The 27,460-nt window shown below is 43.4% G+C and overlaps 1 protein-coding gene across 1 annotated transcript; it reads right to left on the bottom strand.

The window, feature by feature from the left end:
- Positions 1–4,926: 4,926 nt before the first annotated feature.
- LOC103353893 (ataxin-1-like) lies at positions 4,927–22,635 on the bottom strand. Its single transcript, XM_008277071.1, has 3 exons — positions 22,345–22,635; positions 14,090–16,139; positions 4,927–11,006 (listed from the first exon to the last, which is right to left on the bottom strand). Exons 2-3 carry the CDS (start codon positions 15,896–15,898, stop codon positions 10,344–10,346), a joined length of 2,472 nt encoding a protein of 823 aa, XP_008275293.1. The 5' UTR covers positions 15,899–16,139; positions 22,345–22,635; the 3' UTR covers positions 4,927–10,343.
- Between the last annotated feature and the right edge of the window lie 4,825 nt (positions 22,636–27,460).

The following is a 27,460-nucleotide window of genomic DNA, read 5'->3' on the forward strand; positions in this document are numbered from 1 at the left end:
GTCATTAGGTAAGTGGGCTTCACATGTTCCTGTTCAGCATGAAGCTAGAAATGAAATTATGTGTTTTCTGCAAAAGAGCACAGAAATGTAATATAATTAGAATAACTTGCTAATCTTCAGTCGTATCTTCCTCAATGCAACAGAATCTATCACTCATATTAACATAGACTCACATTTTTTGAGTTTTTTCCAATTTGGTAGCCTGTAATTGTTTGCGGTATGCAGGCTACATCCTCTTTTTTTAGTATTTTTATTACAATATATGTGCTATTTGTATATAATAGTTGGATGTAATTATAAACGGTGTATTTCTGTCCAATTCCCCTTGAGATGCAATTTTTTCGTGGTCAGTTCTACTTAATAGGATCTCAGAGTTTAAGGCTGACGTCTCCTCCTCAGAGGAAGGTCTCTTGCTCCCCCAGGTGGTTCAGTGCAGAAATAAACCTGAATTCCTGCAGGAGCAACACAGTAAAACCTGATGAGGCAGCTTCTCCTATGTGAGGCAGAGCAGCGCCCCCCTGTGGCCCTGAACAACAACATTATGTTATGATCCATGTAAATTAAGCATACAGTTAAATTATAAACCACTGATGTCACAACTGGATTTATAGTGAAAATTTGTTTGACATTCCCAACACCATGTTTGGCCACGAGGGTGCCGTTCTTGACCTTGAATGCTTCTCTTTTCTTTGTTTCCAAACATCTCTATGTTCATGAAGTGATGAGCAGCAGCTTTCTTCTTTGTCTTGGAGAAGTGGATCCTCCTTGTCTCCATGGAGACCAGCCTTGTTGTTGGTCTGCTGGAGTGTCTGATTGACATGTTGCTACCAGAACTGCTCACATTCATCAGGATGATCTTGGTGCTGATCTTTGGATTCTTCTTGGCCTCCACCATTCTTCCAGTGCAGGGCTCGCATCTGTCTTCTAGATGCTTTGATTTTCTCAAAGTTCTGCCACAATTTTCAGGTGTTTGAATAATTTTTGACATGATTTTTTCATAAAAAATGTAAAACAACAACAACAGCATAGAAATAGTTTAAATTCATCATTAACATCTCAATGTCTTATTTCTTGTTGTCACTTGTTTATGTCATTTCAAGCTGAAAGTAACCTGTTGATAGAACAAAAAATTCCCTATGAATCCAGTGTTGGCATGGGTATGAATAATTTTGAGCTCAGCTGTATACTAAAGATACTAAATAAACAACTGATAGCATCGACATATATTTTGAAGGTGCTGAGCAGATAGTTAATGGAAGTACTTGCCTTTTTAGCTTTAAGTTGTTATACTTTTAGTGGATATTTCCTTTTGCAAACTGGATTTTCATGCACTGTTATGATAATAGGACTGTTAATAGTTGTAATGCTGTTTTTTGTGTTTAAGAGGAAACCAGGACTAAGATTTTACTGAGCAACAATTTGCCGACCTTGACAGTTAATTTACTTTCATTTAAAGTAAATCAAACACATTCAGGACACTTTTCCCACTATATACTACATCCTGACAGGTTTTCAGGACATTCTGAGACGTGACATTTTTTGACAAAAACGACATGCTATAGTATGACTTTTTTTTATTGAGGACCAAATACATAATGTGCCGTTTTTAAGGAAGTACCTTCCTAAGCTGTCTTTAAACACATTCAGGACACTTTTCCCACCATATACTACATCCTGATGCGTTTTCAGGACATTCTGGAACGTGACCTTTTTTGACAAAAACGACATGCTATAGCATGACTTTTTTTTCTGCACGCCAAAACTCAAAATGACTTTTCTTTGTGAAATACTTTCCTGAGGTGATTTCTACGACATGCATCGCACTATTTCCACTGTGTACTACATCCTGACACGTTTTGACGACATTCTGAATCATGACCTTTTTTGCCAAAAACACTGTGTAGAAACTAACAATGACATTCTAAACCTTCATTCGTCTCCACAACTATATATAGCTGCAGCACAAGCCACTTACCTTGTACAAGTAAACACATCTGTTAAATCAGTAGTGGTTTCAGTGTTAAGACATAAACTTTTTATAGAAAATCCACAGTCTTGGTGTTCTCTGTGGCAGCTACAGACTTTTATTATATCACAAACATTATCTTTTAAGGACATATAGATGCTCCTGTTCATCAAATATTTGGTGGACTTCTACAGAGCATGAAACACAGGAGTCAGTAGGAGAGTGAGACAGAAAAATCTACTAATTTAATATCAGTGTTTCTCAAATCAGATGCTTATATGTACTTACATCAACAAAAATGTAACCAACAGGTACAGAAGTAAAAGTCAAATATGTAAAAACACAGCAACCAATGATGTAAAACAAGAGAATAAAGTCCTGCATAACTCATGTTCTGTTATGTAATATCTGTTAATATCTGGTAGCTCAAATTGAGAGCCAACTCGTAATTAATGGAGCTCCTTTGGGCCACGAACTGTAGATGGATCCGTTCACATGTAGATCAGACTGATATCAGATTAATCTTTGATATTTCCATAATTGCACGAGTCCAGACACCGTTTTTTATCTATGAGTTATTAAATAGCGTATTAGCATTATTCTTCACCAGCGGTGCAGCTTTGAAACAAGATCTAGCAAGAGAGTCTTTGAAACCTGCCGGTTGGTTGAGACCTATCTGTGTGGAGTTTGCATGTTCTCTCTGAGGGTTTTCCTCTAATTGGTGATTTTACATTGGCTGTAGGTGTGAGTGTGAGCCTGCATGGATGTTTCTCTTTGTGTTAGCCTTGTGATAACCGGTCTTCAACTTTTCCTGCCCTATGTCAGCTAGCATAGGCCCCTTCTCTCTACGACAATCCGCATCAGATGCTGGGCGGATCAGGATATTCTGATGAGAGCCGGGCTACTGCAATACAAAGACTGTGAATATGAAATTCATGGAATACTACGAGGCCCAGGGAGAGAGGACACATGCAACATAAGTGGATTAACAAACTTCTGTCACTGCTGAAACTGGAGAGGCTCTGACGAAATGGGAACACTGCTGACCATTCAGAACATATAGAATGGACCCCAAAGAACTGGATGCTACCTCACCATCAGTCCTGCAGCTGCATCCCCTGAACTGGGGGCGAAAATTGTGGCCCGACTAAAGACTGTCAACTCACAGATGCAACTCAGTGTTTGAGGATTCTGTGCAACATCTTATCTATTCTTTGTACTTCACTTTTCTGGACATAGACCTCCAATGAACCACTCTCCCATTTTGGGGGTTACAGCCTCCTACTACCAGCAGAACCACTGTCGACAACACCTTCAACATCTGGTCCAGTTGTACCTTCAGTCTCTGGTACTTCTCGATCTTCTCATGCCCCTTATCCTTATGTCATTGCCAGCTACCACATTTACCACAGTTGTTCTGCTACTTTGTCCACATCCACTGTCCGGTTGGTTAGCCGGAACTTGAACTCCCACATGATCTTAGCTCTGTTGTTTCCCACATGTTTTTGTCTCACTGGAACTTGGGGACTTCTAATCCCTACTCAGCACAGATGTTTTTATACACTATCCCTGTCAAAGCTTACATCTTACACCTTGCCGTTATATGCCGAACTGTCTCAAGGGCCTCTTTCTACAGTTTGTAGCTGAAGTCCTGCTTGTTGTGGTGAATCCCTGCCTTTATGAGTCTGGTGCTCAGAGAATGTTCTTGCTCGGTCCTTCAGTTGAACCTTTTTCTAGCCAGTGGCAAGATTTCAACCACCTCCTCTATCTATCTGCTGATGATGCATCGTTGCGAAGGGTTCGGTCTTCCATAATATTTCTTCTTCCTCCTCAACATCCTCTATCTGCTGCTGCCTTAGCACTTCATCCTCAGGGTTCATCTTAGTGATATTTTCATGGTTCGTGAATCTCACATTCACTAATCTTCATGACCCGTCTTTTTGTTGCTTGTACAGTCTCAAGGTGCTGGACTTTGGGTCAACCCTCAATGCACTGCAAAGAGTCTTCCTGTCTCAACATTAGCAGCATCCATCTCCTCTTGAGGCCAGCTCACTCTTACAGATGGGTATCCAATGCTGGTAGGGCATACGTGATTAAGGCTTGGATCTTCTCAGCACCTATTTTATCCTCTGGAGGTATTTGGCTGTTGCTGACTTTCGTGAATCCTCATCACGGCTCCCACTGAACTGTGGGATACCCTGGTGCTTGTAGCTGCCCTGTAAGTGTGCTATCCTGCCTTGTGGTAGCTCTACCCCTTCAGTTCCTATCACATTCCTTCAATTTGCCACCATGCTGCCACATTAATCCAGTCCAAATGACATCCCAATCTTTGCTGGAGGTCCTATTGAGGTGGATCACTAAGTCAGTGTCCCTTTGATTCCAGCTTTTCACCTCGATGTCGTCCATGTGCAAGAGGTGACAGATGGTCGCTCCACCTCTGAATCTGCATCTGTCTCCATTCTCTGCAGTTAAGTGCCTAATGGGGGTTCAGGTTTTTGCGGAACAGCAGCAGGGACAGTGCATCACCTTGGTGTATGCTGCACTCAGTGGTGATTTGTGCAGCATCCTTGAAGATGGCTTCCATTGTTGTTTTCCAGAGCCCTATTGAATTATTGAGTCTTGGAGTTGTGGATGATTGATCTATATATGCTGCAAAATAGCATCAGTTATTTCATAGCAATGACTCCTTCAGCAGTCACGCTGTCCAAAGAGCTTCTGTTCAGTGCTGTCGTGACTTGTGTGAAGAATATGAAAGTTTGTTGTCGGAAATATCAAAGCAAGAGTGCGGAGGTGAAGATATTATCAGGCATATCTCTGGTGGAAACATTTATCAGACTCTCGCAGCTGGCAAACCACATATTCACATATAAAATACTGCCAGAACACTCTTTCTCACTCCTTTTTCTATCTAACACAACCTGAAACCTGGACTTCTTGTGCAAAGAAAACATCAAACGCAATTTTCTTTAGACTCTTTATTTCTTTGAATATATTTGATCAAATGTAAAATCAAACATTTGGAGTAAAGATTTAACAGTTTCTGACTAGCAAATCTCAACACCATCAAAATAAAGGAACATTATTGATACTTACTACATACTGTACGCATAGGACATACTGTGTCTTAGCTGAGATTTATCCAAACAGACCCAAATTACAAAATATGTTTCTTTTTTTTAAAGTCTTTGACTCCCATTATTTCCTGGGTTTTTGAGCTGGTGCAAAAGAAAATATCTTAGGTGAAGCAAAATCTTGTGTTTCTGTCAAATAAACAATGATGTATTTTTGAAATTAAACATCACTTCAAAGGTCTGTACATGGGGAAATCAGTGTTTATCCTCTCCACAAGGTCATACCAACATTATAATGGAAGACTTTGGCTATTTACAAATCGCTGAGACGTTGTACAGGTAGCGTACAATTTCTCTCAGATATGCTGTACATTACTTTTGTGTATTAGTTACACTAACACCCCCCACACACACACACGCACATACACACTCACACACACATATGTCAAAGTGCAATTCCATAGATCACCACAATGCGGCACTTATATGCCATATTCAACATTGTACAGAAAGGCTGTGAAAATTACATATTTTAAGGGGCCCAGCTTGAACATATTTATTAGAAAAAATGAAATATTATTAATACTAAACCTTTCCAACAACATCTAACCTAAAGCCCCAACATACTTGTCGTACCTGTGGTAAAACCTAACAGGTGTTTTCTTTGCTTCATCCTGATTAGACTTCTGCTCAGGACTGTGAGGGCCTGTGCAGACTGTGCACCCGCTGCGCCGGGATAATGTCCACTTATTATCATTCTCGTGCATATGCCGAGTCGCCGTTTAATTCACAGCATGCGCCGCTGAGCAGAGGTCTAACTAGCAGGAATAACTGTGTGGGTCTGCAGGGCTTTTAAGGACAAGGTTGGCAATATATTTCTCCTATTGTCAACAAATCCCACGAAGGGAGAAAAACCAACAAGGAATTATTAACAAGTCTGTGTGGTCTTATTACTGTGTGCCACCCACATTTATTGACATTTATTTAAAAAATATATAAAGGAGCCACACTTTACTAGAGCATGGCATGTGCTGAATACCAGCACTGTAGCTTATTTTCGGTTAGGTCCACATACAGTAATCTGGTGCTATAGATACTCACTAGAGCACCGAATGCACAGTTAAGCCCAAAATTATTCTTTCACATGCTTCATTTTGATTCATATATATTTTTTAGTGTGACCAATAAGTTTGTTCTGGCTGGAAATTATAAAAACAAGCGATGCAAGATGGTAAAAAATTTGCATTTGGGGGTATGAATAATTTTGGACGTGGCATTTTAATAAAAAATATAAAAACAAAACAGCAACAACAAAAATGAGAAGCAGTCCAAATCTACCATAAACACCCCAAACACAATGTTTTACCGTCTTGTGTCACTTGTTTATGCCAGTTCTAGCCAGAAGAAACCTATTTGTCAAATAAAAATTCACTGTAAATCAAAATCTGGCACGGCCATGAATAATTTTTGGCTTAACGGTATCAATCCACAGCTGAAAATAGTCCCTAATGAGTTATGTAAAATATGCAGTGCCAGGCTGTTTTTTAAAAAATGGATCGACCCAGTAGCTGCATGGTTAATGCACATACCACATGGGCGCAAATGCTATTAAGCTCGGCCATAAAATAAAGATGAAACTACACATTTTTTTTTCTTTTTAAAGATTTGTGGTTTCAGCGGGACTCAGTGAGCTTAGGGACGAGCGCCACACAAAGGGTCGGGAAGGGATTTGTTGACAATGTGAAAAATGTACCCGGCTATTAAACATCAGCTCCACGTTTCATAGATTTGTCTGTGCCATGGTGTCATTCCAGGTCGAAAAATAATTAGGTTTTTTTTTTTCTTTTTGTAGGAAAGTACAAACACAGGCCAGGCTCTAACAGAGAAGAAGAAAAAAAAACAGCTACAAAGACAAACTGATCAAACAGTAGCTTTGCTCTGTGTAACAGTGAGGGATTTAAGACCACATCGTTTCTGGAGGAGAACAGTCACTGGGCAGTGTTTAGCCTGAGCATTCAAACACAAACAGAACAGTCTGATTACTGGGTTGTTGTTTTTTTTTTTTTTTTTATAATGGCTATTAACGATGCAAACTGCAGTCCCGTGTTCACGCATACTCGTAAGTGTGCAAGTCGAATGGAATTCTGAGGAGGCCCAGTTGTGTAGATGTTTCCCCAAGAGATACAGAAACATTCATGAACCGACAAAAAAAAAACAAAACGGAAAAACAATAGCAGGACCACTCGTTATCGGTGAGTTAATGGAATGATTGAAGAAGCAGGCGCTGTGGCACATACAGTACATAGGCTACATAAGGGTTAGAATACACACTGTACACTTTCTACGATACAATTTACTGTACATGATCGACACTAGCTGGCTTATTTGCAACTCTCCGGTTTTTTTTTGTTTTTGTTCTTTCTTTCTTCCTCTGAATAGTAGCTCTATAAATCATCAAAAAAATAAAGTTGAGATAGCTTGCCCGATGTGTGTTTTACATTCCCTGCCCCGGTTTATAACGTTCCCTCTCAGTGATACACCTGTGATGTGATGAGAAACAGTCTCTAACTAGCTGAGGAAGAGGGACACCGCCGCCACCGTCACCATCGCGCTCCAGTTGGATGCTTCGTCAAAGTGCTGCTGTTTAAAAACGCACACGTACAAGTGACCTACACACAAACAGACGCGCACTGTTCCTGAGTATGAACTATAGGATATTTCTTTATTCTAAGAAAAAAAAAAATTGGCATGTCATCTACCAGAAATAGAGTTTGCTGTTTTATATCCAAACAGCGGATTTAAACGGGTATGGACTTGAGAAAGGCATACCGTCACTGAGGTTTTAATGGTAAAACCCTTAAAAAAAAATCATGTGCTGCTGTGAACTACACTGTATGTATCTAAGGCCATAGTTTCTAGAATGAAAGCGAGGTCACTACAGTGAGAGGGGTCGCTCGTACCAAACCCAAAAGAGAAATATTACATCCTTCAGCTTAATATTGTGATTTTAACGGGGCAGCTGTTTTCAGTGACACACCTTTGATCAACAGACGATTTGCAGCAGACAAGCAAGTTAGCAACTACCTGGTGATGCAGAATAAAATACCGCTAAATAAAGTATGATAGGTCGCCTGAAACAACTCTCCAAATGTGTTTGCGGCTGCACAAGACAGATGCTCGATTGACGTTCTGTAGCAATTGGTGGTTACGGTTGGGATTGGTTGGGTCAGACAGCAGAGGCCTGTACGACGACGCAGGATTTAAGGTTAGACAGGTAACTTTGGGTTTAATCCTAAATTTTCGATGGTGGCTCACTTTCATGGAAACTTATTCTGTACAGCTAACCTTCTCTGGAGCTGGCTGTGTTTGCGAAATCAGCTCAAATCCTACATAAAAACCAACTGACTAATCAGTTCTCTTGAAAAATGGTGTTGAAGTTTGTTCCAGTGGAGCTCAGTAATGAACAGAGTTTGTTGTTAAGAGGAAACTCCAGTCTTCCTTGCTTTATTTCTTTCTGGTTGACTCCTTATACTTCAGACCAATTTCCATGTTTTAGAGCCCTTTGTACAGCAATTTAATCCTAAAACAGCAACTGACAAAGCAAGAAAATCAACTAACTTCTTTAAATTCTACTTTTTATGTTTGTTCTTTACTTGCTCTCCAAACCTTTAAACATCTTGAGGTTTGCAGTCGCACGAATAAGGCTAAAATTTCCCTATATGCAAACAGAATAGGCGAAATCTATGTAATACATCTACTGGAATACACAATCGTAGTCCAATTTTAGTCAAAAATACTCATGCCTTAATGATGGAGTCATGATATGTGCCAGCTACCTTCCTAACAGCAGCTGTTTTGCATTAAGCCTATTTTTAAAATTCCTCATATTTGTTTAGAATTATATTTTGTTCTTCTTTTTAAACATATGTCGCTCTGGATTTGTCCATGTTTGGTCATCTGGTGCAACATCACTCCTTTCATGTGAATACACTGAGAACTAGATTCAAGAACAATGGTTGATAGCTGATAAACAAGGTGACCGCTTAGCTGTCTTTGTTAGGATTAGTGAAGCCAGATAGCGAAGAGATATCCTGGATATGTTGAACTTGCTTTGTCGTGCAGGCCTCCGGATGAGTAACTGCACAAGGTTGATGCAGCAGAGTTAATTCAATCTCACATCTGTCTTTGCTCAATTGTTTGCTAACATTTATGTTATGTTTAGTTTACTGCGCTGCCCTCAAGTGGCCAAAAATATTACTTCACACAATTATGTATTGCAGTAAAAGGGCTGAAACCTCATGTGGTGATATTAGAGTTAAAAAAAACATTTGGATTTTTCTCTGGTTGTAAGGATCTGAAGTGCTGCACACTGAAGCCACAGCTACAGAAAGACGGATGTAAAATGGTGAAAGGAAATGCGAGACTACAGCTCAAGGTCAGTGAATCAAGGTAAAAGACAACTTCACCAGAGGAATGCAACTACTGGCACCGATATACTGCAAAAAGCACTGGGATCAAACTCTCAGCAGTGGTGTAGCAAACAGCACATGAGTCAGTACTGAGGACAAATCGAGTGGTTTACATTCAGGACTTTTCAATCTTGATTTGCAGGTAACTCGCATCACACACACACACACACACACACACCTGAATCCTGTGCTCTGTTTGACAGCACGCACAGGAAAAACACACAGACACACACAGCGACACAGAGGGACGAGGCCACCTGCAGTAGCATTTGTAATGGTATGAAAATGGAAATTGATGTGATAATATTAAACTAAAAGCTTCAGACGGCAGAGATCACAGCCGGGATGATTTAGTGTCGCCAAAACACCGACGACATGCTTTCACGCTGCCGCTCGCATCTCCGCAAAACCAAAGAAACGGTAAAACAAAGACTCAAAATATCACTTTCCACACACTGACATCGGGGTCTGTGCTTGTTCGTGTAATCAGAGAAACGGTTGACCGGTCTGCATCCAACAGGTTTAACAAAAGAGATCCTGCTCATGATATGTCTACCGGATGTCTCCCAGGTGTCGGACTGCCATTCACGCTCAACATTCACGCTGCATTCGTTTTTGCTTTCAGCATTGATTGCACTGATCTTGTGTGTGATACCACTTGTGAAGGTGCTCTACTGTACTTCATCTTAGATATCGCGTGAAAGAAAAGAAAAACATGTAAATACTGCGTAAACTCAGTCTATATTACAGTAGTCTGGATAGAGAGAAAAGACAAGGAGGGGGAGGGGGTAAAACACAAAGCAAACCACAGGTATTTAAAATTCCTCAAAGTTCCTCTCAACAGTCTACTCTTTTGTTCAAGCATCTTTCGCTCCCAGTACTAGAGTGGCCCTCTATGCTGATTTTGACCTCCTGAGGGATGAAGGAGGGTTTGGGCAGAGTCACGGGAGGCTCATCCTCAGCTCTCTCCGTCTGGTCTCTCTCTGGAGCTGACCAGCGTCTCTTGCGGACTGTGGGTCTCTCTGGATCTCCACATTGCAGTTTAGAGAGGGTTTCTGTTTTCACTGATTCCTGTCTTACTTCTCCCGGTCCAGCTCTGTAGATCCCCTCCGCCTGTCCTTGCACCAACCCCAATCCCGCCATTAGCTCCCCTCCCGGTCCGGTGACGTGCTGCCTCTCCAGTCGGTCAGCGCTGGAAGACTTCATGAGGAGGCCGCCGTTACTGCCTGCAGCGCTCGGGCTCACACTGTTCCTCACGTTGGGATCGGCGCTGTGGCAGGAGTCGGAGAGGTGGCCGGTCTTCAGCTTCGTCCCCAGAGCCTGGCTGTCCGTTAGAGAACCGTTCCTCAGGCCGCGGAGGGTCAGCGACACGCAGACGTCGCCCACGCAGAGCTTCGCGCAGGACAGCTCGAACAGCTGCGTGGTCCGGTCGGGGCAGCATGATGACCAGCCTTGGCCGAAAACAAAGAACGGATATTCCACCAGCACCTCCACACACACCTGGACAGGAGCAGGAAAGACGCAGTTAAATCTCTGACATACTCAAAACCATTCAGCCCCTATGTGCAGATTTTGTATGATTGTAATCTATGTCATTGCACGTTATTTTTGACAATATTTCGCATGTAATTTTGTCTTTTAGATGTATCGTATGTGAGCTACTGGATTCCTTGAATTTCCCCAAAGGGATGAATAAAGTATCTATCTATCTATCTATCTATCTATCTATCTATCTATCTATCTATCTATCTATCTCTTCCTTTCTTTTTAGGATGATGTCAATAATGCAGATAAAAGTAACATTCTGCTTCCCATTAATTGTTTTACAAAGTTTAGATAATTCAATAATTATTTTTATTTAATTCTCTTCTCTGGATTTGTATTTGGCTTTTTCTCAGTTATCTGTATCACTATTTCTATGAACTGATAAACCCTTTAACTCTGGCCTCTTAAATGATCTCCAAAGCAGAACTAAGATGTACAAACATGCTGCGTTCAGCTTCAAACAAAGCCACAAAACGTATAATTTTAGGCTTGTGTTTATGTACGTTTCTTTGTAGTTTCACTTAATTTACTGGGATCTATTTATTACATTCATTAAGGGCTCTTTTATTTCATTGTATTTTACTGTCTTTTGTTCTCTCACCATTATTTGTGCTTTTCATTTGATTTTTTTTTTTAGCATTCCCCTCTTTTTTGAGTTTGACTTGCAGCTGTAGTGTAAAATGTGCAACACAAACTATCATTATTTATATTAGTAGCATCTGATCTTAAATGGTGACTCAAAATGTCAGTTGTAAAAAAAAGGTTTGTCCCTCTAAAAAACATGTGCAGCGTTTGGCTTTGTCTGCACAGACACAGGTGTGTTTTTTTATTTTTTTTTAAATGTTTTTTCAGTTGAATTCTCAGAAAAGTCTCTTTCCAAAATGCAAAAACACAATTGAAGCATCGTCAAGAGCCAAACCACCAGGCAGCAATTTAGCCATAAGCCGAAAACCATGTTGGCAAATCATAGGCCTGAACAAAGCTATTACTGGTTTCAGTGGGGTAGCAGTAATTAGGCCCACAAGATACGAGAAAAACTGTCTTTGTGATATTTCGTTTTTCTGCAATTTATATATAACATTACGGAAAAAATACAGGAATTTTCACCAGTTATGTAACTGTGTTTGGAAAGAATAATCATTCTAAAATTGTTGGGTTGATGTAATAGAAGAAAAAATCTAAAAACTACTTACACATTCTCAACATATGCATACTTTTACTCTTGCATTCTTGTATCTAGAATCTAAGACAGCTGTCCTTTCACAGTGTGCAGCATGCATACATTTTAGATTTTATCATACTATTGTGCCTTAAACTGTGACCGTGTTGCTCATGTATGTGTTGCAGTCTGCATTGTAAAATATGCTGTTATCTGTCAGCGCAATCTTAGTGACTCAAGCCTGTTTATACTCACTGTGCGTTAGAAAAGTATGCTGGCTTGCAAACGCTGCAATGCAACAGCATGTAGCAGGACATCCTGCTGTCTTTCGCACACTGTATTTGACACACCATGTATTGGGGGTTTGGGCTGCACAATATATTGTTTCAGCATCAACAAGGTGATGTGTGCGTGCTCAATAGTCACATCATTGGGAGTGCAATGTGAAGTGAGGCAAGCACATCATGCTACAGCTTTGTTTGCTGCTTCATACAAAAAGAGAACTCACACGGTTCTCATTTTTCATGACTAATCTCCAAGAGAAGTTGGGCTGGTAGAACAACGTTAAATTAAAGGTTCTTGGACGCACTTAGTTTGTTGTTTTTTTTTCTTTAACTTTAGCCACAAGACACAGAGTTGGTTGACGTCCAGGCTCCAAATATGCACAGCAAAATGAGCAAAGAACAGGAGAGAAGCACTGAAAAGAAAGATTTTGCTGCAAAAAGAAATGCTGTATGGATATATTCTGGCTACAGAATGGATGATGTTGACCAGCAACAGATTCTCCGCTGGCAGTGTGTTGCAGTTGTTACCACTACATGAGACAACACCATCAATTCTCTCCAAATAGAGTCATGTGGTGAAAATTCCTGTATTTTTCATTGTAGTACATGTCATGCAAAAACAAAATATCACACTGATATATATATTTTTTTTAGAACGCACAATATGCTTTCTTTGTGTTTGTATCAACAATGCAAACAGTGTTTCTGAAAAACTGCCTTCTAGAGGGAGTTTTGCAAGAGGTCAGCTCTGTTGCATGTGTGTGGATGAAAGACCAAAACCCATAGAAAAAGGTTGTTTTTTTGTTGTTGTTTTTAAAGATACCCATGTGCATGTGGATGAGGCCTAAAGTGAAGCCAAGCTGATATTATTCACAGCTACTAAAACTTCAGCCTTTCAGGAATATACTGTACATGTTGGCTGATAAAGTACAAGAAAGAGTGCAGATATGAACCCTGAGCAACACTGACAAAAGTCCCATTTCTTCAGAATTGCGTAATAACTCAATTCAATCAATGCATTTCCATATTTTTTCAGTCTGTCAAATAACATTAATAGTATTGACTTCAAATATCCAGAATGAGTCAGGCTCTAGTCTCCCTCAGCCAGCCCAGTCTGTAGCACATAATATCGCTTAAAACAGGGAATTTGTAGCATGGCTGGATTCATCTTTTTTAAAACTAATGCCTTTAAGCCTTTCGAACATATGTTGTGTAAAAGCTTTTGGTATCTGTTTGATGAGATTGGAGTGGAGATGGAAGATAATAATAAAGGGGTATTAATGTCCATCGGTTCTGCAATACTGATGAATTCTTGTTCTCTTTTTGCAATTAAAGCCCCGTGAGACTGAAGGATGCTCACCTCTGCTTGTAACTAATTAATTTTAAAAGAAACGTTTGCATCAGTTTCATCACACTGTGGATACAATATGGATTTCTGCTGCCAGTTTAATTAGTTTATGTGCACTGTTGACTGCCAGGGTGGAGTTTCTGGATATTATCACCGGGGGGCACCAAAGACTACAGATTTTGAATTGTGCACATAATGACTGAGAATTACATTAATCACACAAGAAGGATGCATCAGAGCGACTAACCTGGGCTTTGAGCTCTCCCACAGAAAACTGAATGACCACAGCATTAGGACTTTGCCCGCTGTCGATTCGCTCCACGGTGCTGGAGTCGATCTTCAGCTCGCTGCTGATCTCGGCGCTCTGGATGAAGTCCTCCGTCTTGAGGTCCTCCACTCGCTTCAGCTCCCCGTCGGCCAGCTGGATGATGGAGCCTCGCATGAAGAACGGAGGAAGCGCCACGGGGGAAGAGGAAGAGGAAATGGAGGGCGAGGCTTGGATGGCGGCCGGGGCAGGGGTGGGGACACTGGTGGGAGTCGGGGACGGAGCTGCCACCACTGCAGGGACAGGGTTCGAGGGCAGCACCGGCAACGCGGGGGCCTGTGCAACAGCAGGCGGTGGTTGGTTTCCATCTGGCCCAAGTGCCTCACACTTAGACAGGGCCGTGGCCAGATAGGCGTGCGGCATGGCGGTGGATATTTGAGGAGTAGTGGTGGCGGTCAGGGCGCTGACGGTGCGACTAACTTCCATTTCTGTGCCATTGTTGGCACCGCTGACCGGGATGAGGAGGGACTGTCCACTTGGGATGACCAGGTGCTGAGGCAGTGCCGCGTGGTAGCTGACAGCATGCTGGTTTGCACTGGTGATGTAGCCAATGATGGGTGGCTGCGTTGACGAGTAGAGGTTGGCTGGCAGCTCCTCAGGGGGGAGAGTGGTCTGGATGACGGTATGAGGAGCAACAGATTTTACCACTTCGGAGGAAGAGAGGGAGGTGAAAGAGGAAGATCTGGACACTGGCTTCCCCAAACAAATGCCTCCTTTCTCAGTCTGGACTAAGGAGATCTTATTTGAGCCAGGTTCATGTTCAGCTCCATGGTTGGGCTGAGCCACGAGCACCAGGGAGGTCTGGAGTCCTGCAGGGTTTTGGGCATAGTCGGCCGGAAGCAGGATGTGTCTGGCTTCGTAGCTCTGGACCTGCTGATGGTTTGCTGGCTGACTGGAGGCTTTTGCATGTTTGACCACCTCCAGTTCCCCGTTCAGCACACCCTTGGCATGCCCCTCTGGTTTCTTTCCAGCGGAACCATCTGCATACTGAACCACAAGCTGTGAAGGAGCGAGGGTGAGCGTCTGGGGGAGGACGGCTGTGTGAGGGTGGAGCTGGAGGTGGGCTGTGGGTGAGGTGACCGCGTTTCCGCTGACAGTCAGAGGTGTTCTGCTGTCCAGATGGATGTACTGGCTGGTGACTTGAGGAGAGCTTGGTAGTGAAGCGGGAGCCAGCTCTGTGGGGGAGAGGCCTATTTGGAACTGCTGCTCCCCTTTGGTGTTGGGGGAGATCAGGGCAGTGGTGTAGCCGTCCAGCTGGGGACGCTGTCCGACTATGGCAGAGCTGTTGGGCGCAGAATTAGCGTTCGTTGAGATGATGTGAGAGGAGATGTAGCCGGCATAGGGCCCAGAGCTGATGAACTGAACGTTGGGTCCCAGCTGAGCAAACTGGATTGTTCCAGCTTGCTGGGGAAGGGCTGTGGGGTAAACTGCGGGTAGAGACGCCAAGGGCACTGCTGACAGAGGAGTGGCTGAAGAGGGGATAGAAGTGGAGGGAGAGGACGAGGAGGATATGGAGGAGACAGGACATCTCGGGCTCTCTGCCTCCCTGGACTTGCAGCGTTCACTGGCTACACTGGCCAGCCACGCTAGGTTTTCTGTGTGGGGACTGTCAGCAGCCACTGCAGCCGGAGGCGTTGCTGTGGCTACAACCACCGGCCTCTGCTCCAGGGCCAAGATCTCGCGCTTTTTAGGAGGCAGGCATCCATTACTCCGCTCTTGGTTGGCTTTCATTTTGCCACTGTGGTGTTAAAATCCCCCCGGTACGACTTCTAGGTTCCTCTGAGGCTACTTTCTCACCAGTGGATTTGTCCAGCCTTTCTTTGTGCTTTGTGGCTCTGTGTGTTCACTGGTGGACGGCTACAGGTCTCACACCAGAGTAGATGGAGTGACTCCAGCTCACCAAATGAGCTCCATAGACTTCATGAGGAATCATCTCTGACCGATGCGCCTCTTCCACGATGTTGACAGGAATCTGAAGGCAAAGAGAAGCTCAAATCAGTCACATTTTTACCCACTGTGGGCTCATTTTTCACTACAACATAAAGTCCTGCACCTCTGTGGAAACAGCACAACCATGAGTAGAAGTAGAGGGAACTCAAAAATATCTTATGTGCAGTATGACACACACACACACACACACACACACACACACACACACACACAAAAAGAGCTGAATTGTTTATTTCCTTTACCGAAATTGGAAAACATCTACAGTATTTTTCCCACATGCTCACAAGTGTTACCAAAACTAGATTTTTAAAAAATGTTGGCTCCATATGCTATGAATAGGCTTTTAATTAGATCTATTTACATTTTTGCATCTTCTACAAACTCTGGGTTTTTCACATCACAATACAGATCTTCCACAAAGATATTTCACCATGCTGAATGTATCTTCCAACAATGTGCTGGCCATCTGCTCCTGTCTTTGTGCCATGCCACATTTCTTTATTGATCAAGCAGAATTATCTTCCTCCCTTCTCTATTCTGAGTAAATACAGCCTGTAGTCCACCTGAAAAATCACAGAATTTTCAGTTCTGACTACTCAAGCGCACCGAGGAATGCAGAATTTTTTACAGAACTGAATGCTGACAGTTTATATTTGGTGATTTTTTTAAATAAACAATGCAGTTTTGATGAAATAGCACAATTCTAAGCCTATATTTTTGACTTTGCATCACACATGATTGCACAAAAGCCATCGGAAAGTTCACAGTTCTTTCTGTTTTTACGGCTTCTGGCTTTAATCAATTACGTATTTTCTGGCACCTTTTTTAAAGAAAACATGCCTCTCAAACATGCCGGCAGGTTTTGGGGTTCAGAGGAAAAGCCTCCTCTGTGTTTGCGCTGTATAAATAAACTTGACTTTACTTGACTTAACTTAAAATTCAATTCAATCTCATTAGTGTAATTGCACTGCAGAACTAGCTCAGTAAGTGCAGCTTGTGTTTATGAACCATATTCTAGGAGTGTTCCTGCAGGGCTGCAAATGCAAAACAGCAAACACCGAAATACTTCACTCATAAAGACGTGTCTGCTTTCATGTTGGGGAAGGTGTTGTTCTGTTGTTCTGCCACTAGGTGGTACCTGGCATAAAGCACTGCAGCTCGGTTGTGTTTGCCCAACATGTTCTGCGTATGTTCCTCCAAAGAGTAACCTCAAAAAAATTCCCCTCTGGGACGTACATGGACTGATCCGTCAACCCTCATCCCGCCTTTCCATGAGCAATTACGTGCGGCGCATAGGAAAGTACAGTACAATGTTGTGTGTTGTCATTTGCATAATGTAGAAAAGGCTCTTTCATGTTTGCAACGCCGGGCAGGAGTTTTCTGAACTGCAGCGTTTGTGTGTAGCTGTTGGCTGTTATCTCACTTCGGGGTCTAGTGCAAGAAAGCAGAGCGGAGTGAAAGGACAACAGCACCGAGAAACAGCCTCAGAGGAGCTTATGGTTTTGCCTTTATTTTAACAGGCCCAGACCTTGTATTGAGTCAGTGGGGCTGCTGTGAATATAACATCCACCTCCAGAAAGGAACTCTGGGTCAGTGGGCACTTTAGAAACACGAAAACAATATGGCTTGCAATTTGAATATGGAACATTTTTGCAAGAACCATAAACGGACCCTTTTGTTGCCCGTGCTTAAAAAACAAAACATTTTAACAATGGCATGCCTCTATATCTGATTTGAACAGTGTATCAGAGTTCAAGGAAATACAGGATGGACAGCAAACAATGAATGAGCAGGCCCTCTTAGGCAGACCAAAGGCTGAAAGAAATGCTTCATTCCAGGATAGAAAGGACGAGGTTGGTGGAAATGATGACGTACGGAAGCTCAGTCAGTGAAAGGTAACTTACGGCGTCAACACTCAAGCTGCAGTAGCTGTGATCGGTTTTGACAGTTTGACAGCCGTGTTACTGAAACATACAGATTAATTTAGTGTACGTAGGTATGCATGCTCACATACCATACAGCATACAACAGAAGTGAATACAGCCCAGTGCAATATCACTTAAAGGTCAGATAATATAAAGTGGTGTCACTATTATAATTGTAGAATTTCTAAGCTGAACAGAAGGTATTTGCTTCTATGTCACATTAAAAATGAACAGTTTAGATTGACTAGATTAAAAATACAGGCCCCATAGTGGGAACTCAATGCAAGTAAAGTCATTACTTTTTTAACTTGTACTTTTTCATGACAGACTCAATCCTTGTTGGCATAGAAGGTACCAGTGTTGCACACATTTCTGGACAAATGGTTTGACTAGTTTTGTGTTGCTCTACCTTTGTCGTTAAATTCCCCAAAAGTGTTATCTTAGATTCAACTCAGGCGGCACACCTGGTCAGGTCATAGTATTCACTTTTTTCTTCTCATCAGTGATTTTGTCCTTTGGATGGTTCTCATGCTGGAATATTCCAAACTTCTGCAGACTGGGAGTCGTCTTGTCAACCTGTATTCTGGTTTATCCACAGAATTTCATCTATAATTATCATCTTTCCAACACCTTTTGCACTCATATCATCTTACTGCCACCTCCGTGCTTCACTGTCAGGACGATGCATCCACTGTGGTGGTCCTGGTCAGGTTCACACCAAACATGCTGGACTCCATTTGAGCCAAACAAATGTATCTTCTGACCAAAGAATGTTCTCCAAACACTTATCAGGTTTCTTTTTCGTGTTCTTTAGCTACGTTTAATCTTGCATTTCTGTTTTACCAACAGCAAGCAAGAGTGCCTTTCTTGGAAGCCGTCCACAGAAGTTGATATTATGCAATATCCTGTCAGATACTCTGATCTTCATTGATAACCCCTGTGCCAAGTCTGAAGCACTTGCCTCTCTGTTTTTTACAGCTAAAGTCTTCAACTATATCACTACCTGTGGCTTCAATTTAGGAGGACGACCACTGCAGCTCTGATTAGTGGTACTATGGTTCATTCTATACCTCCTGATTAGTGTTGCAACTGTGTTTCTTCCTGTATTTTTTTTTTTTTCTATTTTTGTTAAGTCTCACAGTCAGGTTTTCACTTCTTCTGAATGAGGAAGCGGGTTGCAAGGTGGCACAGTTGGTAGCATTGTAATGCAAGAAGGTGGGGGCACCAGGATCTTTCTGTGTGGAGTTTGCATGTTCTCTCCGTGCAGCGTGAGTTCTCTCCAGGGTCTCCAAAAACATGTAGAGGTTAATTGGTGATTCTAAACTGGTGTGAATGTGAGTGTGCTTGGTTGTCTGTCTCTAAGTGTAGCCCTGTGATAGACTGGTGACCTGTCCAGGGTGTCCCCTGCCTTCACCCTGAGTCAGCTGGGATAGGCTCCAGCCCCCCATGACCCTAGTGAGGATAAAGCGGTGTATGGATAATGGATGGATAAATGAATGAGGAAGCCATGATGCAGACATGCAGATAGACACAGCCCATAGATCCAAAACCGAGGACTTCTGGTGTTCGCAGCTCATTTTAGAACCCTGTTCACGCAGCTGGGCTGATCGGGAATCACTGGTTTAATCAGTTTAGTTTCAGTGATCACAGGTTTTCTAACTTGTGTGATCACGGGTATATTTACTTCTGTTGCAGTGATTTCTACTCAGGGGCCCTTTTTTTATATAGTCGTCTGAAAGTATTTTTGGATTGTTCACAAGAGAAAACTCTTTACTTGTCAACTTAAAAATAATGCAATTATTGAGTGATGAACTCACGGGGGTGTAGTAACTCTTGTTGTATACTATCGCTACAGAATGCACACACGAGGAAACACGATCAATGCTCAGCTATTATTCCTATAGCATTAACATGCAGCTCTTTTCGTCCCGTGAACAAATTTTTTTCCACAGCTTCCTTTTCACTGTGACTTTTCTCTCCTGCAGGCTTATCTGTGGGTCAATGCACAGGACTCTGAGTTGTTCATTAGCCAGAGGCACCACTAAAACGGACTATATAACACAGGCATAGACATCCATCTATTCATTCTTCTCCCCCCCACTATATTCCACTCAGAGGAGCTGCACTATTTGACAATTTTCACATCACACCAGAGATTCACTACAGCAGGCAACCACAGACACGTTACATAAAGAGAGAAGAGGGGGGGAGAAAAAAAAAAAAACAAACAGAAGGCGACCTTGGTCATTTTCTATTTAGACACATCTACCTCCAACAGTAGCTTTGACAAGGTCACTGCATCCAAAAGCAGCAAAAGCCTCTGTGCAATCTATCTAAGTGTACAGCCTGGTAGATCCACCAGATGTAACAAAGGAGGAGATGGAGAGAGAAACAGAAACAAGATAGAGGAAGAGTGAGGGGGAGGAGAGGGAGAAAAAAGGCAATGCGAGATGACAGACAGAACTATGTAGAAGGAGGAGAGTGAGGGGAGAAAGAAGATTAGGGATGGGGGAAGAAGGGGAGAAGACGGAGCGCTGCTTCTCCTGACCCACATTGAGCAGCAAGCGCCTACAGCATCAGAGCGCCATTGCCCCCGCCTTGCCGAGAGATCCCCCCCGATCGGCAGCCGCTACAGTCTGAGCTATAGGCTGTGCAGCATCGCTCAGTGGCAACAACCCCACCTCAGCAACAACCCCGTGTCAACACTGGAATGACATCACATCTTTAAGCACAAGGACCTCCTATCATTGTAGGAGACAAAGCTCGGGATTTTCAAAAAAGAAAAAAAACACGCACACACACACATTGAGTAGTGTCAACACATTAAAACAGGAAGGCGTCTCTTTCCTTTCCTGGACGCACGGCACACTCTCTGCAGCCGCTAGATTTTCCAGCCTATTATTAGAAACACTGACAGCAACAAACATAAGGCCCCCGATGTGATACTATGGAGAACAAAGGCGAGCTTTCAAGACACAGCATGGGAGCTCCTGAGTCAGGACCCGGGGAGGACTGACACCTCTGAGACATGCATGACAACAGACAGGACGCTCTCTGTTTCGGCTCGTCGCGTTGATGCTTTTCAGCTCAGACGGAGTGATGGAGCCAGCCGTACATGTGATCCGGTTTCCATACTCCCACACACACACACACACGCGCACGCACACACACAAAAAAAAAGCTACACAAACCACAGAAATAGGTTTGTGCAGCCTGTCTGTGCGGAGATGGAGATGATTTCATTCAGTCTCCAGGTGAGAGGCCCCCCAGCAGAGTTACATCTCCTCCCTTATGCACCACTTGCCACCTCCTCCTTCCTCCTCTGACAGAGTCTCCTCTCTTGCTCCTGCTGTTTCCCCCCTTTTTTCTTTTTTTTTTTTTTTTGCATTGATCCACGGCTCCATATGCAATAACATTCCTCTGCAGCGGGATTATGCAGAGAAAAAGAAATGATTCAGTGACACAAAAACAAACAGCTAAATGCAATGACCCTGAGGTGATAAACCTGTTGTCAAGACTGCTATGCATCACCTGCTAGACCAGTCATAGATACTCAGTGAATACCCTCTACAGCAAATGGCTATATATAGAAAACAAAAACATCATTATCAATCTGAGCTCTGGCATGAAGCATGAAGAGAGAGAGGTGGTGGTGGGGAGGGGGTGTGTGTGGAGGTACTGTGGGAGACAATATGTGTGAATCGCTGCACATAAACAGGACCTCAGCTCGACCCCCCTCCAGCTGTAGCCACGCAGCGGAGCCGTACAGTGTTTTTCTAATATTCTAAAGAGCCATTTTTACTGTCCCCCTTCCCTGCAACAACAGCGGCTCCTGTGCCTTTAAGAGGCGGACCGGCCGTGTGGCAGACTAAAGCAGACAGTAAGAACAGGCGAGTGGGGCTGTTTGCCTTCACAATGACTCCAGAGTTCTGCATCACCGCTCGACACACCGCTCATCACGTCGCACACGGCCAGCGTCCTCCTCCCCCCCTCCACCACCACCTCCCCCCATCCTTCGCCACAAACAAACAGGGTCAGTCCTGCAGTGATCTGGTGGGGGGGTTGAGGGGATTGGGGAGGTGGGGTGGGAGGGAGAGGACAGATGCTGTAGCCTCTGGGGAAGGGGAAGGGGAAGGATGAGTGGGGGGGCTTTAGAATGACAGCATGAGTGTAGTAGCAAGAAAATACTACTATGCCACAAATCAAGAAGAAAAGCGAGCCCACCACCACCACCACTGCCGCCACCACCGCCTCCCTCCTCTTCCTCCCCCTCCTCTGGTTAAAGTACTAAGAATAGCTCACCAGTCTCTCCACAGCCACTGCTTGCAGAGCATGTCCAAGGATCCTTCCTGCCTGTCAGTGTGTATGTGTGCTGGTTTTTCCTAGGACTCCTCTTCCTGGATCTCTCGCCCCTTTGTGGGTCCGGTAAAGCTCTGCTCCGGCTCTTTCTGCTGTGGATTCCGGTGCGCTTGTCCCCCTTCTGCAAGCAACAACAAAAAAAAAAAAAAAAAAAAAAAGGAAGTTCCCCCTCTCACTGCTGGAGCTCACACCAAGAACCTGCGTGCAAAGGCTGCTTCCAACGTGTGTTATGCAAGGCCACCAGACCGCCAGCTCCCTCTCTGCCTGGTTGCTTCTCTCTCTCTCTCTCTCTCTCTCTCTCTCTCTCTTGCTCAGTGAGTGTTTCTGCCTCTCTCCCTTTACCTCCCCTCCTCTCTACATCCCTCCCTCCCCTTTCTTCTCGCTCTCAGTACTCCACTGACACAGCTCCTCCCCCAGCCAGCCTCATCAGCCGCATCAGGTATTCATTCAAAAAAACACACTCCACTTGGCTCGGCGCCCAGACTACGCTCACACAGAGAGAGGGAGGGAGGGGAGGAGAGGGGAGGAGAGGAGGGAGGCAGCAACAGACGGGAGGGTGAGGGAGGGAGATTCAGAGAGGGTTTGCTCAGACAGACATGCTGCATGAATGTGAACAACATGCACACACACATATGCAACGCAGGATTAAATTGCTCAGCGGCGCTGCTTGTTCATTTTCATATGCGTTTTTCTTTTTTTTTTTTTTTTTCCCTGCAGAGACAAAAATCTCCTAATCTGCCCTGCGAGCTGCCCTGCAATTACACTCTCAGCCTCTATTCAGCTGCAGAGTAGTGACTCCAGGAGCAACCCGCCACAGGTCTCCCCCAGGCCTCCCCCGGTCTCTTCCCTGGAGATGCTTCCCCCCGAGCTGCTGGAACACTCCCTCCACCCATCCACTCACCCAGCCATCCACCCAGCCAGCCACTTGGCACCGGGGGGCCCTCCTCACCCAAAGGCCTCCTCCTTATCCTGTGCAGCTCGCAGCAGAGACAGCCAGGATTTTTGCAGACAGGCACCTCAGCAGCTATCTCCTCCTCTGCAGGTGAGACGAGCAGGGCGTCCCCCTTCTTCCTGAGACTGCAGAGTGGAGAAAACACACAGAAAACAACAAATGACATAACGCTGCTGCTGCTGCTGCTACGCTGAGCTCAGTGAGGAGTGTTGAGGCTCTGGGGAGGAGGGGGACTCGAAACTTTCTTTAAAATCCTGAACCAAACATTTAGAGTATTACGTGAAACTGAACTTGCAGATTTGCACACCACTGCACGACTCCTTGCACGTTTCTGCAGAAAGCTGGAAGGTATAGAAGCTGCATTTCCCCAGCTGTTGAACCTGAGAGGAAAACATGTGCCGTGCGTCTTCCCTGCCAAGGGGCTACAGCCTCATCTTCCCACTGTGACTCATATTTCTACAAAGACGCTGCCAAGCCAACGTAAAAAAAAAAACCTCAGGAACTACACAGCAGCATGACAGAGGCCCACTGTGAAGCTGTAAGGGCATCTACGAGAGATTTCCTCGCCTTGAAACGGCTCGCTGTAAACTGAAGGTCAGAATTAATGTCGGCTAAGTGAGCTGAAATGGGCTTTCTTGTGAGAATTCACACGTCGGCGGGGGAAAAAAAAAGTGTTCGCCGTGCAGAGCAGATCAAGAGTGACACTGCACGAAGACGCAACTCTCAAATCTCGTCTTGTGGCTCCATTAGTGTGCAGAGAAAGTCTTCAGCACAGATCCACAGTTTTTATAGGAAGGGGGGGGTTGGCCAGGCGGGGACCATTACTCACGTCAGGGTGGCACAATGTCTCGCGAGTTTATTTCTTATTTTACTAAATCCCTGTAGGCCAAATAGTCATGTTTTTGGTCACTTGCTCTTGTCATTTGCTTATGCAACACGTATACTGATTCTAAAGTAACCCTCAATTGATTGAAAAGCTAAAATAGTTGCTTAAGTTATGCTTTTTGGGGGTTTTATTTGGAAGCACATGTAAGATTCTTATGTCAAAGTGTCCTTGTTCTGCTCAGGGCAGCTGCCTAGTTAGGACATCACACTGTGTCCATCCAGCCCTTTTGTTTCTTACTTTTGGCTGCAGGTTCTGGGTCAGTCTTGCACCGTTCAGCAGTTTTGCACCACTTGTTTCCAGAGCAAAGTAGGTTTCATCCCCCCACAGTCTTCAAGAGTCTGCACAAGAGCTTCAGCTAGATCTAAATCAAACACACTTTGATTCATGAAAACAAACCACTTTAGAAAAGTCAGGTTCATTTTTTATACTGTCTGAAGGCTTTTCCTTGACAATAATCTTCAACAATCTCTGAATTCCTGCAAAATCAGCGTGAGCATTTTCTGGTTGTCTGTGGTTGCTGCACTGTTAAATGCATAAAAACAGCTGCAGGAAAAACAGTTTCACAGATAAAGTCCTCCTAGAAAACAGCAGATCCAATATGTAACTTGAGTTTTATATGTGCAGCCAGCTAACGGGCCTCAGTATTTCTGGTTTCGAGGGGATCCAGGCTTTAATCTGTGCTGGCCACCCTTCGGCTCCGCCCCTGCTGTTGGAATCCTTACAGGAACTAATGAACACTGCTGGATGTTGATTATTGTGGTTCGACCTGACGGAGGGGTTTTGCCGCATGTGTTCTTTTATTATGAGCAACCACATGACTACAAACTGCAACATTCCTCAGCGCAGTGCACAAATAAGAGGGAGTACTACAAAGTTTATTAAGGTCTGTTCAATCTGAGCAACTTTAGCTACAGAAAAATGCTTTTACTTAAGTTGCAGGAAGTAACTGAGTACATTTACTCAAGTATTGGCATCAGGTACGATGATTGTAAGAGTTACTTTACTTTTCTGCTACTTTGTACTTCTACTAAATTACATTTCAGGGGCAAACATTGTCATTTTTACATTTACTAAAGCACTGGCATCAAGTGCGATTGTCAGCGTCTCTATACTTTACTTGAGTATTTCCCTTTTCTGCTACTTTGTACTTCTACTCTATTACATTTTAAGGGGCAAATATTGTCCTTTTACATTAACAATTTAGTTTCCACATTTAGTTTAAACATACACACTTTAATGAACATACATTTTATAATATTATAGATTAAGACAACTTTATTCATCACTAGGATTAAATTCACAGCTTCCCAGGAGATATAAAGTCGTCAAATTACTTTGATCACCTCCAACAAAAGTAGTAAACAGCAGCAACAATTATAACCCAGCTACTTACATTATTTTAAAAAAGGGCCATTCTGCATAATCATACTTTCATTTTTGGCACTTGTGCATAAATTTAACGCAGGATTTTACTTGTAACAGAGTATTTCTACCTTGGTATGGGTACTTTTGCTTAAGATCTGAGTGGCACAGTAGCAGGATGAATACTTGTAATATTGGTCGTTCAGCAGCACTCCACTGTCTCAACAAACAAACAAACATTATGAATACATCTCCCCTATTTTAAACTCACAGACCTCCCTGCATGTTGCCTCTCAGTGTTCTTTCTTACTCACAGCAGCTTTCAGCAAAAAAAAAAAAAAAACACACCATGAAAACTCAAGTGGGCTCCAGTTGCTGCAGGTTAGAACACTGCGTGACCTTCACTGCAAAAAATACTCAACACAAATTCCAATGTAGGTTCTGGGGCAAATCTTTCAAGGTCTATCTCCTCCACAATGCGAAGACATGAATCACATTACCTTGCAACTGGTGGGTGTCAAGCAAACAATTATCCCAGCATCATTCTGCACTGCATCCTCACCGCACACTTAACCAGGGCTAAGTGAGGCTCCTCTAATGCAGAAGACATGTCCGGACATGTTGCACTGATGCTAAACACACACACAGGGCAGCACAGTGCATGATGCACAGAGTCACACATGGGACATGGGACATGGTTTCCTGTGTTGTGCTGTGGTTTTGTAGTAATTCGTTATTTTTCCAAAGTTTTCTTGGAATATCTGTTCAAAGAGCTGAAAACGCTGATTCTGGATAATATGTTTAACGTTGTAAGAAGGGCTCATCATGTAGTGAGGTGAAAGAGCAATAATACTGTGCGAAAAAATAAGAATAAATAAATAAATATACCTGCCTGAGTAAAAAATACAAAAGCAGAGTCATAAAAATGAAGTATCAAAAGTCTGAATTACTTAATAGCAGCAGGCATCCGTGCAGGTGTTCAGAGCCACATGTTTTCTAAATTAAATTAAAGATCATTTACTTCTCGTCATTATAAAAACAAGTGGAGTGGAAATTAGTCGATCACATTTCTCTGACATAAAAGCTCTGGCCCGGCTTCGGGGTTGGTCATCGCCTCGTCTCTCTCTTGGTCCATCCCCGGTTGGGGCCTCCTCCTCCTCGTGGCTTCCTGCTGTGCTCCCTTGTGGGGGTCAGATCCTGGGGGCTCGGCCGTGGATCTTTCTGATCTCGTGGGCTGGTGGGCTCTCTGGTGTTTGGGGTTCTTGCTTCCTGGCTGGGGTGGGATCAAATGGGGGTGCGGTGGACTCCCACTAAAACTCGGTCTCAGGGTCAAACACAAGCGCACGCACGCACACACATGTATTTGGTACACCAACTTTCTAAAATTAAAATCATCACTATTATTAGTGATGTTGTCATTCACAGTTGATTGATTGGCCAAATACGTTGCATTATTTTTTTCCATCACAGCTTGTAACTCCGGTAATTATTTACTGATGATGTCTCCATGCTGTTGTTGTTGTTGTTGTTGTTGTTGTTGTTGTTATGTTCTCCCCTTGCCTGGTCCCTTCTCTTGTTCCCACGTCCCCCCATTCCGCTATTCTTCTTTATCTCTGTTATTTACCCTGTACCCTGTTCTGGTCCGGTCATCTCACAAAATAAGAAATAAAATCTAAAATCATGCTACAGGAGAAGTATCTCAGATTTCTCCCTTGCAGAGCAAATTTCGGTATCTATCACACTATTTGTCCAAGTTGCAGTACAGAACAGGTTTTAAAAAAAATAAAAGAAATAAACCTATAAAATAAAACATGACCCCCTTAAACCCAAGCAGTTTCTGAGTTTTGGGGTTTGTTTTT

This window comes from Stegastes partitus, unplaced genomic scaffold (genome assembly GCF_000690725.1).
Source record: "Stegastes partitus isolate 25-593 unplaced genomic scaffold, Stegastes_partitus-1.0.2 Scaffold88, whole genome shotgun sequence".
NCBI lineage: Eukaryota > Metazoa > Chordata > Actinopteri > Pomacentridae > Stegastes > Stegastes partitus.